Source organism: Schistocerca piceifrons, chromosome 1, assembly GCF_021461385.2.
Source record: "Schistocerca piceifrons isolate TAMUIC-IGC-003096 chromosome 1, iqSchPice1.1, whole genome shotgun sequence".
Lineage (NCBI taxonomy): Eukaryota > Metazoa > Arthropoda > Insecta > Orthoptera > Acrididae > Schistocerca > Schistocerca piceifrons.
The window spans coordinates 1,156,847,682-1,156,861,058 of record NC_060138.1 but is presented as its reverse complement, the minus strand read 5'-3'; the positions used below and the strand labels follow the sequence as shown (position 1 = coordinate 1,156,861,058).

General features: G+C 45.5%; 1 protein-coding gene across 1 annotated transcript in view; it reads left to right on the top strand.

Moving 5' to 3' along the window:
* LOC124778790 (glutamate receptor ionotropic, kainate 2) overlaps window positions 1–13,377 on the top strand; it is a 341,610-nt gene that overhangs the window by 216,138 nt on the left and 112,095 nt on the right. The window contains exon 9 of the mRNA XM_047253668.1: window positions 1,561–1,764. Coding sequence (XP_047109624.1) covers window positions 1,561–1,764 — 204 coding nt within the window. The remainder of the gene's footprint in view (window positions 1–1,560; window positions 1,765–13,377) is intronic.

Here is a 13,377-nt window from a genome sequence, read left to right as displayed (position 1 = left end):
ATTGCTGCATTGCTGATTCTTCCGCTTTCAGGGGCAATTTCCGACCCCTAGGACAAGAGAGTGCCCTGAACCTCTATCCGCTCCTCCGCCCTCTTTGACAAGGCCGTTGGCAGAATGAGGCTGACTTCTTATGCCGGAAGTCTTCGGCCGCCAATGCTGATTATTTATCAAAATTTAGGCAGTGGTGGGGATCGAACCCGGGACCGAAGACGTTATTTGATTCAAAGACGCTACCCCTAGACCACGGGTACGCACCTTTAGTTGTTAGAGGGCGTATTACTCTCTTCAGTTGTAGGCAACTGCTGTGCACCAGTGTAGCAGTGCATTGTCTCTGTTTACTAATGGAGCGATACACCTGGAGTGAGTACACTGATGCGGTTGGTGCGTAATACGTAGCGCACCACTACGGACGAGCCGCACAGCGGATTGATCAACAACAAGTGCGGTTCTTCGTTAATGTGCGAGTCGGTGTTGCTGGGGACTGGTTAATTGGGCCGTATCTGTTACCTAGGCCATTAAATGGCAGGAACTATTATAATTTTCCTGCCAGAGCATTTCCAGGCTTGCTGGAAGACGTCCCGCTCTCTATAAGACAACGCATGTGGCTCCAACGTGACGGGGCGCCAGCACATTTCAGTCGTCGTGTGCGTCGATTCTTGGACCGACGGTTCCCAAAAACGTGGATTGGCAGAGGTGGTCCTGTACCATGACCTGCTCGATCCCCAGATACGTCCCGTCTGCACTTTTTTGTGTGGGGAGAAATGCGCAACCTTTTTTACACAACTCCTGTTGCATCAGAAGAAGATCTGGTAGCCCGGATAGTAGCAGCAGCAGGAACAATTCAGGATGCTCCTGTGGTTTTTGCCTGTGTCAGGCAGAATATGATCCGACGGTGTAAACTTTGTTTGCATGTCAGTGGAGGCATTTTTGAAAAATCTACTGTAATTCAAATTGGGTTGTGGTAATGTGTTGTCTCTCGGTCATAAAAAATGGAAAAGTGTTTGTTGGTTTAATTAATTTGCCGTCAGAGAAATCTTCCTCTACCGGTTTAAATACGCCTCATAGGAAAGAATGACATTAGGGAAAAATATTTGTTTCGATGTCCCACCACAAACTCCCAGAGTTTGTCGGTTTAAATACTTTTCACCCTGTATGTTCTTATGACATGTCCGCAAGAACAGACACCTTGTGTATAATGTTACACCCTCCGAAACAACCCACATTTACGTATGTAATCACCTATTTGCCCCAGATTTTGGATGAGTCACATGAAGGCTTGTAATACGTATCACAACGTCCGGCAACAGCTTTCTACGGCAACGTTGTACCCGCCGACTGCTATGACAGTATTCTCTCGGGGTACGGCGAAGTCCCCGTTCCTTTCCTTCCATTGTTGACACATTCCGAAGTGAGTCCACTCGCAGCGCACAGCACCGCCCGTAGAACCGATTCTACTCCCGCACTGCCGCCCCGGTGCTTCCCCTGTTGTGACGACACAAACGGACCCGTAGAGTAACGATAGACGGTAGCGGCAGCGGCTAGAGCGGGCGGCGTCCACAGGAGACCCCGTACGTGATGCTGCGGCCGCAGCCCAACCTGACGGGGAACGCGCGCTACGAGGGCTTCTGCATCGACCTGCTGCGAGAGATCGCCGCCATGGTCGGCTTCGAGTACCGCATCGAGCTGGTGCCGGACGGCAAGTACGGCGTCTACGACCTGGAGACGGGCGAGTGGAACGGCATCGTGCGCCAGCTCATGGACAAGGTCTGTGTGGCGCCGCCCCGCCGCTTGCGCCTGCTACCTAGTCGCACTACCTGGCACGACGCCCACTCACTCGGCACAGTAGTGCACAGCTAAGCTAGAACGCACTCTGTAACGTATGCTACTGCAGACATGTAATACACACAGTAGGCAAAGTAAAACTGGCCCAGGAAATATTTCACACACTTTAAGATAGGCGAACTGACTTACAGCATCCACTGGCGGAGCACACGATGTAAGTAGCATTGTCTAACTTAAAGGCTCATGATATATTTTTCCAGACCAGTTCTCTTTTGTGCAACCTGTATTATTCTATATTTTACGAGGTGCATTCAAGTTCTAAGGCCTCCGATTTTTCTTGTAATTAACTACTAACCCGAAATCGATGAAACTGGCGTTACTTCTCGACGTAATCGCCCTGCAGACGTACACATTTTTCCATGGCAGCGGCGAAGGCTTCTTTAGGAGTCTGTTTTGACCACTGGAAAATCGCTGAGGCAATAGCAGCACGGCTGGTGAATGTGCGGCCACGGAGAGTGTCTTTCATTGTTGGAAAAAGCCAGAAGTCACTAGGAGCCAGGTCAGGTGAGTAGGGAGCATGAGGAATCACTTCAAAGCTGTTATCACGAAGAAACTGTAGCGTAACGTTAGCTCGATGTGCGGGTGCGTTGTCTTCGTGAAACAGCACACGCGCAGCCCTTCCCGGACGTTTTTGTTGCAGTGCAGGAAGGAATTTGTTCTTCAAAACATTTTCGTAGGATGCACCTGTTACCGTAGTGCCCTTTGGAACGCAATGGCTAAGGATTACGCCCTCGCTGTCCCAGAACATGGACACCATCATTTTTTAAGCACTGGCAGTTACCCGAAATTTTTTTGGTGGCGGTGAATCTGTGTGCTTCCATTGAGCTGACTGGCGCTTTGTTTCTGGATTGAAAAATGGCATCCACGTCTCATCCATTGTCACAACCGACGAAAAGAATGTCTCATTCATGCTGTCGTTGCGCGTCAACATTGCTTGGCAACATGCCACACGGGCAGCCATGTGGTCGTCCGTCAGCATTCGTGGCACCCACCTGGATGACACTTTTCGCATTTTCAGGTGGTCATGCAGGATTGTGTGCACAGAACCCACAGAAATGCCAACTCTGGAGGCGATCTGTTCAACAGCCATTCGGTGATCCCCCAAAACAATTCTCTCCACTTTCTCGATCATGTCGTCAGACCGGCTTGTGCGAGCCCAAGGTTGTTTCGGTTTGTTGTCACACAATGTTCTGCCTTCATTAAACTGTCTCACCCACCAATGCACTTTCGACACATCCATAACTCCGTCACCACATGTCTCCTTCAACTGTCGATGAATTTCAATTGGTTTCACACAACGCAAATTCAGAAAACGAATGATTGCACACTGTTCAAGTAAGGAAAACGTCGCCATTTTAAGTATTTAAAACAGATCTCATTCTCGCCGCTGGCGGTAAAATTCCATCAGCCGTACGGTGCTGCCATCTCTGGGACGTATTGACAATGAATGCGGCCTCATTTTAAAACAATGCACATGTATCTATCTCTTTCCAGTCCGGAGAAAAAAAGTCGGAGGCCTTAGAACTTGAATGCACCTCGTAATATGACCACGTACAACTGTGTCACAGTATTATGATCATCTTTGGAGCTACATAAAAAATTAAAATCATTGTTCTGCAATCTGCCATTCTCGAGCATACCCGTACTGGATGAAAACTGAGTACCGGAATGGGACTCGAACTCGGCACCTTTGCCTTTCGGAGGCAACCCAAGCATGATTGAAGACCTCTACTCACAGCTGTATTCCCGACCTCAGCACCTACTTTCCAAACTTCACTGAAGCTCTCTTGCGGACCTCCCTGGACTAGCGCTCGTGGGAGAAGGGATATTGCGGGGACATGGCTAAGCCACAGCCTTAGGGATGGTTGCGGAATGGAACTTTCACTCTGCAGCGGAGTGTGCGCTGATATGCCTGCAAGCTAACACCCCAAAGATGTTCGGGCTCACATGCGGTTACCCTTCGACGAAATGTCTTGGCTCAAACTCGTCTAGTGTTTTTAGACAATTTTGACCCTTTGGTTAAATTGTCTGGCTGATGGCAAGTTTTCGAAATACAAAGTTAATATAACATACACATATAGTAACAGTAATAATAATATGGTGAACTAAATTAACGACCTCTAAATGATGTAGGCCACACAGTTGCGATTTGGTTAGCATAATGTTTATTTAAAAAGCAGACTAATAGCGAAAGTGGCCGTATTTAGAGTTACTGTTACACTCCATTTGACACAGTTCGATCATTCACAACCTCATCGTGAAATACAGGTCCAATACTCCACCTCGTTATCTTCGCGAAAAGTTAGAGTTCACACCAGGCGCGCGGCTGCTCACCGCTCAGAAACTAAGTTCCGCGATACCACACAACGCGAAATTTTCTAAGTCGTTTCACTTCCTAGATACCTAAAGACCGACCGTACGCTTTCGCGTCTCCATCCGAACTGTTCCCTTTCTGCCCATCCCCGGCCGCGTTTTCCCGCTCGCCGAACGTCCTCGCTTAACTGACTACGGCAGTTCCCTTTCCTGAAGCCGCCCATCTGATTGGCTATAGCTTATTCTACATTATTTTACATTGTAACATTCATAATTAATCAGAACTTGGCCACTTTCACGTTCTGAATAAAGTAACAGTAATATCCATTACTCAATAAACGTTAAATTCTTTTACATAAAAACAATACAAGTTCCTTCTTAACTTTGAATGTCATGGCCAGTAGCTTGCACCAATGTGCTTTCTGGTAAGTAAAGAACAAAAGTGACTATTTGCACTAAACTTTACAACAAATATGCTATTACCTAATTATTCAATAAGGTGTCATGCTGTCATCCTTCAATGTGTGTTTAGTGTGGAGGAAATGAGGTTCTGGTGCTTAACTGAAAATACTGATAAGCAAATAAAGCTACAGAGTAGTTATTTACAAAGTTTGTCATTTTAATGATGCACTTCTATATGAAATGTCGATCGTTAAGCTGGACCTAAGCGTTCAGATTTTAGCATTCAGGGCTTTGTTACAAAACTTATTAATTTCACTTCAACAGTAAAACCTAAACTATTATAAATATGAACAATATTCAAGTTCTATTGGGCTTACCATGAATATTTATGAAGAATGGTAGATTAAAATTACTGTGGCCTCATTTCCTGAATTACTACATATTTAAAAACTTTTCATAAATGTATCCCTGGCCATACACGGCTTCTATGCGGTTTCCCTATTACGTAGGTTCTCGTCTGTCTCACTCACTAGGCGCTACAGTCTGGAGCCGAGAGACCGCTACGGTCGCAGGATCGAATCCTGCCTCGGGCATGGATGTGTGTGATGTCCTTAGGTTAGTTAGGTTTAAGTAGTTCTACGTTCTAGGGGACTGGTGACCTCAGAAGCTAAGTCCCATAGTGCTCAGAGCCACTTGAACCATTTTTGAGGATGGCTCTGGGTACTTTCAGTGTGGAAGCACAACGTCTTCCGTACACCTGCGGGACTTAGACAATGCTGCGAACAGTGAGGCTAGCGAAAGGGAGCGCTAATTGCATGTGAAGGGTTGTGATTTTGGATTGGCCGGGTAGCGCATCTGGCGGTTAAGACAACCGTTCTATAGAAAAGGAGCATCCGGGTTTGATACCCAGTCCGGAACAAGTATTGAACTTTCGCCACTGATTTATTTCAATACCTGTAGGCTCCTGAAGTCCTGATTCGCCCCTGAAGTCCTGATTTCTCGTAATCTAGTTTCTTTATGGCCGCTGTACCACCAGTGGTGTCTTATGTTCCACATGTCCGAAAGAACACACACCACCTTCCAGTATAAAATGTAGCGGCCGACACGAGATTTATACTCAACCCCTTTACGCTTCGCCGCAAGCTATAACGTCGAATAACACCCGCCCGTACTTCTTAATAATGGCTTCCTTACTGCCACTATGTTTCAGGAGGGACGAAATGTAAATATCTATCGCAATGTGTGGAAGGTCTTTCTACCGAAAACGACGCTCTTGACGAAGGACGAACTTCAGTCATACTAACACTGAACACATTCGTAACGAATGACTATCCACGGAAGGAATTTCATTCACCTGTCATTCAAATGATCATAGTACTGTGATATTGTATGGATGCTTTGAAAGTTCAGATGCATGAAGTATTCAGACGCATTTAATACTAACGCAAACTACACGTCTCTTTAATTTGTTGCATGGCAGACTAAATATTGTATGTGCTAAATGATGATGCTGTTGTACTTTGTCATCATTTCTCGTTTGGGTTTTCTCATTATAATCTAAGAGCATAATAATTATGAAGATTTTTCATAATGATTGTGAATTGTTTAAATGTAAGAACTTTGAGAAACTAAGAACATCATTAACAGTATTTTTTGCCAGATTGTACAGAACCTGCAAGAAATTGGTCAACAAATGATACGACATTTCTAACGTTGTGTATTTGATCGTTATGGGTACAAACGAAATGAACCATTATATAAAATAAACATGGGTCTGGTCCTTAATGTGGAAGCATGCGTATGTGGTACAAGGGTGATGGTGCAGCGGCACACTTTCGTGTAGCTATTGCTAAATACGTTGCACGAATCTTTGACAAGTATATCGGTCGTGGCTGGCCAATACCATGGTGATCGTGGTCTCCCAACTTAAACCAGACAGATATTTTTATGTGGGGATATATAAAAGGCTTGTCGTACTTCAGACGTACTGATGGTGTCTATGAACTCCGGGAACGCATTGTAGGTGGTTGTCACGGCTTTCGCAATACGCCTGGGGTTCTTCAACGGTGCAGAAGTCGATGAGGAGACATTCTGAAGCCTGCTTCCACATGAACGATGGCCATGTGGAATACTTGCAATGTTTGTCATCGAGTGCGTATCTGCATTTTGGATCCAGGGGGACTCTGTTTATAAGGTGTGCATATACTGTCGTGAAACGTCCTATCTGGGAAACTATTTCTGGACTTAAGTTTACTACGAATTATCGCTTGTTCCTTTTGTAGCTATAAAAGTCAAACAGCCTATATTTCGCAGCAGCACTAGCTACATATGGCGCATTTACCATAAGTTACTTGTTATGAAACTTTTACTGTGCTTCCACAACGCTCTCGGACTTTTCTAACGATATTTTGTTCACACAATGATCAGCAGTTCACGAGGAAATCTTCAGGTATTAATTAAGGGCAATGAGAATGACGTTTCCTATTTTGCCAATGACACTTGAAAGCTTGTCTTGAAGCAGCAAACACATGTAGTTTCAACAACGGATGAGTGAAAGTGTCGAACTGTCAAAATGTCAGACCTTTTTTTTTTTTTACTAATCCAACAGATTTCTTCTTTTGGAGTACCTCAGTAAAAGTAGCATTTAACGTGGTTTCTAACCACATAGTTACAAGGCATGTAACAGATAAACAGATAATAAAAAACGGAATAAGTATTTTTATATGCATCGCATAGTAGCTTCGTAATAGTCCCAAAACACTACAGCGATGAATTACAGACGTGTGCACGTGTTACACGTAAGTAACAAACGTGGAACAATTTTCACGGTATGATACCGTCATGTTCACATTCGGGTCTTCATTATTTATATATCTCCTACAAATGCGGAGAAGACACTCCAGAGACTGCATAAACACGCTTGTTTAACTTCCGAATATTCATAGGATTATCTGCTTAATCTCTGAACCATTTACTGATCGTTACTCAATCCATAACCAGTACAATCGTTCCCATAAACCACTCGCCGTTGACTCGTCTGGAGAAACTGTAATACTGGACAGTATTCAGAACAGAATAGCAATACGTAATCAAATGCTTGTCTTGTAGCCGCTTTACGACTTTCGTTGCACCCGAATTGTAATTTCGTTGAAACATAATTTTCAGGGGTTACTTATACAAATTATATTAACGCGTGAGAAACAAAGGAACTTTAACATTTCGTACATTTTTCTCGGTGTATCTATACAAACGACTGATCTTTGTGCATATTTCGTGGCTCCCAGTTCTCGCTTTTCTCTTCGAACACATGTTTCATGAAGATCTCTACCTGCGTCTTGCTTGGCTGCACAAGATATTAATATTATTTTTTGCACTTCTCACACACTCGAAAAGGGGGGGGGGGAGGGGGGTGTTTGTCTTGTTGTTATATAGAAGAAAACACTATTATTCTTGTGAGTACCAGGAGCAATAGGATGATGGAGTGAATTAATATTTGCGAAATTGCTAACGATCACGTTTTTTGCTTGTCTGATTCAATGTTTGTTAGAGAACTACAAGGGTTGGCCCAAACAGTTACTAAACTACACTGGACACGAATGACAGTAACTGGTACAACGGAGAAAGCGATAGAAAAACTAGCAACCAAATGAAATAATGCATCGCGAGCGAATACATCTGAGTGTGACATGACTTAATTACTGCAACATAAAAAGCTATTAACTCAAACATGATAAGGGTAAATTTGCGAAGGACTGAATTATTAGGCATGGTGAGGTGAGAGAAATTACGAGCGTGAACAACGGGCTGGAATTACTTGTTCAAATATGCTGTTTGCTAAGGGAACCAACCCAATTATTGGTGGAAACAATACACATTTCAGGCGCTGATGACGCTCAATGCCTACTCGTAAGAGGTCTGGTAATGTATTTTGAAACTAGTGGCAGACAAGGCAAGTAATGGGCTAGGTTGGGTTTGGCGGGAAGAGTGATCATGTAATCTCATACTATATTATTGTAACACAAGGAAGCAACGTAGATAAAAATACACAATACAGAACGGCATATAAACTGCATCCAAATAAGACTGCACACGATCACATGCATTGCCTAACATGATAATCTTGAAGAACGATCAAGGCTTATTGACGGTGCAGCGGTCACCACGTGGGTGAATAGAAGTCAGTGGCAAAACCTGTACTTAACATGTGGAATCATTTTTTGATTGTAATTAAAATTACACACGTAACGCACGCTATGCCCAACACGAAAATCTACAAGTAAGGTAAGGGCTCAATGACTGAGTAGCTCTCACTTCGTGGGTGAATGGAAATCAATGGCATATTGTGTACTTGCCATATGTGGTTGTTCTTGATTGTAATCAAAAATTGCACCACGCAATACCTAGCCTTAAATTATTGAGAATGGGTACAGTTCGTTTTCCGATCAGTCAAGCCTACAAGGACGCGTGAAGATAAAAACCATACAAAATTTAGGAAACAAAATCAATCAACGCGACACTCAAGAATACTTATATGTAACACTCTGTCCACATGCATGGAAACTTGAGCTGAAATAATTATATGAAGGTACCTGCTCTTTGTTGGAGTGGTTGCGACCGTTTAGTGGGTAAGCCCATAAGATCTTATTCACAAAGAAAATGATAACATAATTTACCAAAAAACTTAAAAAAATGAATAGGCAAAAGCACACAGTGATGTAAAGTTCGGCGTACACTAACTGTATTGAAGGCATCTCTTAACTGGGGACACCTGGTTGGTATGAAGTGAGTTTGAGGGTCCGAAACATGGAATTTACATGAAAAATTACTAAAATTGGAGGCCACAACTTTAACTGAAACAGGCCTGAAAAAGAACGTAACAGTAACAATAATTATAATGTGCCTCATTCTGATACTTCACCATTCAACTTACCGTGTTTTTCAGGCTCCACATACCTGTTGAGCGCTCGAGACGTTGTTGTGCTACTTCCGCTCTAACCATGCCTTAAGACTCACTGACAATGGAATGTAAACTGCACTGCAGTTTCTGCAATTGTCCTTTCAGCGCAAGGTGGGGTGCAATATTCATTTACATTCACTAATTCCGAGAAATACTGTACGAATTTGCTGAGGGACGTATTACATTGTTGTAATTGCTCTGTTCACAGTATATGTTAGTTCACACAATGCAGCCGGTCTGCTGTCTGTTGTCACATGTTTCATACCCTCTAATTTTACGAATGCTGTGAATACTCGAGCGGATGTGTCTATGGATTGACTTCCACTGACAAACATAACTGCGCTTCCTTGAAACTGAGCATTAAACTGTTAAATTACAATTAATACACACATCAAAAAAAGTTTACATCACCTCGGTTCCGAGGGTTCCGGAACCTGCACAGAAAATTGAAATAGAGATCAACATAAACATCATTTCCGCCCTTTTTATTGCTCATGACAACCACACATTACATGTTGTACTACCATATAGCGAGACCTTCAGAGGTGGTGTCCAGATTTCTGTACACACCAGTACCTATAACACCCAGCAGCACGTCCTCTTGTATTGATGCATGCCTGTGTTCGTCGTCGCATACTATCCACAACTTCATGAAGGCATTGTTGGTCCTGATTGTCCCACTCCTCAAAGGTGACTCGGCGTAGATCTCTCAGAGTGGTTGGTGGGTCACGTCGTCCATAAACAGCCATTTTTCAATCTATCCCGGGCATGTTTGATAGGGTTCATGTCTGGAGAACATGCTGGTCACTCTAGTCGTTATGCTGAAGGAAGTCATTCATAAGATATGCCCGATGTGGGTGCAAATTGTCGTCCACGAAGGTGATTGCCTCCGCAATATGCAGCCGATATGGTTGTACTATCGGTCAGAGGATGGCATTCACGTATCGTAAAGCCGTTACGGTGCCTTCCATGACCTCCAGCGGTGTACGTCGGCCCCACATCATACTACCCCAAAACAACAGGAAACATTCACCTTGCCGTACTCGCTGGACAGTGTGTCTAAGGCGTTCAGCCTGACCGTATTGCCTCCAAACACGTCTCCGACGAATGTCTGGTTGAAGGCATATGCGACACTCATCGGTGAAGAGAACGTGATGCCAGTCCTGAGCGGTCCATTCGGACTCGCGTTCAGCCTGTCCGGGTTGCCTCCAATCACGTCTCCGACGATTGTCTGGTTGAAGGCATATGCGACACTCATCGGTGAGGACAAAGTGATGCCAATCCTGAGCGGTCTATTCGGTATGTTGTTGGGCCCATCTGTAGTGCGCTTCATGGTGTCGTTGTTGCAAAGATGGGACGTCGGGAGTGAAGTTGCGCATCATGTAGCCTATTGCGCACAATTTGAGTCGTAAGCTACGTCCTGTGGCTGCACTAAAAGCATTATTCAGCATGGTGGCATTGCTGTCAGGGTTCCTCCAAGCTATAATCCGTAAGTAGCGATAATCCACTACAGTACTAGCCCTTGGACGGCATGAGCGAGGTACGGCATCGACAGTTCCTGTCTCTCTGTATCTCCTCCATGTCCGAACAACATCTCTTTGGTTCACTCTGAGATGCCTGGACACTTCCCTTGTTGAGAACCCTTCCTAGCACAAAGTCACAATCCGGACGCGATGAAACCGCAGTATTGACCGTATAGGCATGGTTGAGCTACAGACAACACGAGCCGCATACCTCCTTCCTGGTGGAATGACTGGAACTGATCGGCTGTAGGACCCCCTCCGTGTAATAGGCGCTGCTCATGCATGTTTGTTACATGTTTGGGCGGGTTTAGTGATATACTCTCCTGGAAATTGAAATAAGAACACCGTGAATTCATTGTCCCAGGAAGGGGAAACTTTATTGACACATTCCTGGGGTCAGATACATCACATGATCACACTGACAGAACCACAGGCACATAGACACAGGCAACAGAGCATGCACAATGTCGGCACTAGTACAATGTATATCCACCTTTCGCAGCAATGCAGGCTGCTATTCTCCCATGGAGACGATCGTAGAGATGCTAGATGTAGTCCTGTGGAACGGCTTGCCATGCCATTTCCACCTGGCGCCTCAGTTGGACCAGCGTTCGTGCTGGACGTGCAGACCGCGTGAGACGACGCTTCATCCAGTCCCAAACATGCTCAATGAGGGACAGATCCGGAGATCTTGCTGGCCAGGGTAGTTGACTTACACCTTCTAGAGCACGTTGGGTGGCACGGGATACATGCGGACGTGCATTGTCCTGTTGGAACAGCAAGTTCCCTTGCCGGTCTAGGAATGGTAGAACGATGGGTTCGATGACGGTTTGGATGTACCGTGCACTATTCAGTGTCCCCTCGACGATCACCAGTGGTGTACGGCCAGTGTAGGAGATCGCTCCCCACACCATGATGCCGGGTGTTGGCCCTGTGTGCCTCGGTCGTATGCAGTCCTGATTGTGGCGCTCACCTGCACGGCGCCAAACACGCATACGACCATCATTGGCACCAAGGCAGAAGCGACTCTCATCGCTGAAGACGACACGTCTCCATTCGTCCCTCCATTCACGCCTGTCGCGACACCACTGGAGGCGGGCTGCACGATGTTGGGGCGTGAGCGGAAGACGGCCTAACGGTGTGCGGGACCGTAGCCCAGCTTCATGGAGACGGTTGCGAATGGTCCTCGCCGATACCCCAGGAGCAACAGTGTCCCTAATTTGCTGGGAAGTGGCGGTGCGGTCCCCTACGGCACTGCGTAGGATCCTACGGTCTTGGCGTGCATCCGTGCGTCGCTGCGGTCCGGTCCCAGGTCGACGGGCACGTGCACCTTCCGCCGACCACTGGCGACAACATCGATGTACTGTGGAGACCTCACGCCCCACGTGTTGAGCAATTCGGTGGTACGTCCACCCGGCCTCCCGCATGCCCACTATACGCCCTCGCTCAAAGTCCGTCAACTGCACATACGGTTCACGTCCACGCTGTCGCGGCATGCTACCAGTGTTAAAGACTGCGATGGAGCTCCGTATGCCACGGCAAACTGGCTGACACTGACGGCGGCGGTGCACAAATGCTGCGCAGCTAGCGCCATTCGACGGCCAACACCGCGGTTCCTGGTGTGTCCGCTGTGCCGTGCGTGTGATCATTGCTTGTACAGCCCTCTCGCAGTGTCCGGAGCAAGTATGGTGGGTCTGACACACCGGTGTCAATGTGTTCTTTTTTCCATTTCCAGGTGTGTATTTGAACAGTGAAAGGGACTGTGTCTGTGATACAATATCTACGGTCAATATCTATCTTCAGGTGTTCTCGGAACCGGGGTGACGTAAAACTTTTTTTGATGGGTGTAGTTTTGCGATTGAGTGATTTTTAGAACATAGGATCGACACCGAACTTACACTTCACTCACACCTTTTCCTTCACCACAAATATATACGATGTCTCAACAGCGTTATAAGCGTCTCGGTCTATCGTCATCTAGTCTAGACTAGATTGGTACTATCACTGTCCAAAGACACACTCAACTGCCGCCACGCACATGCTCAACTGAAACTATTACTGCGCATGGGCGCTGATCCGTTACAATGGTGATATCATTGCTGCAATGTAGCGATCTTATTACACGGTCACGAACTTCAAACTACATTAACAAAAATAAATTACTTCGAACATAAGCGACGCCAAATACACGATGAAGAAAAAAAGAACTTAAAAAGTATAAATTTTTCTTTGTTTTTTAACTTACAGTTTTCATCTATGGCGAAAATAACAAAATAATTGTCTACGTTAGCTCTGATATGCTGGCGGACTGCAGAATGACAATCGTTCAGTGAAATCCAA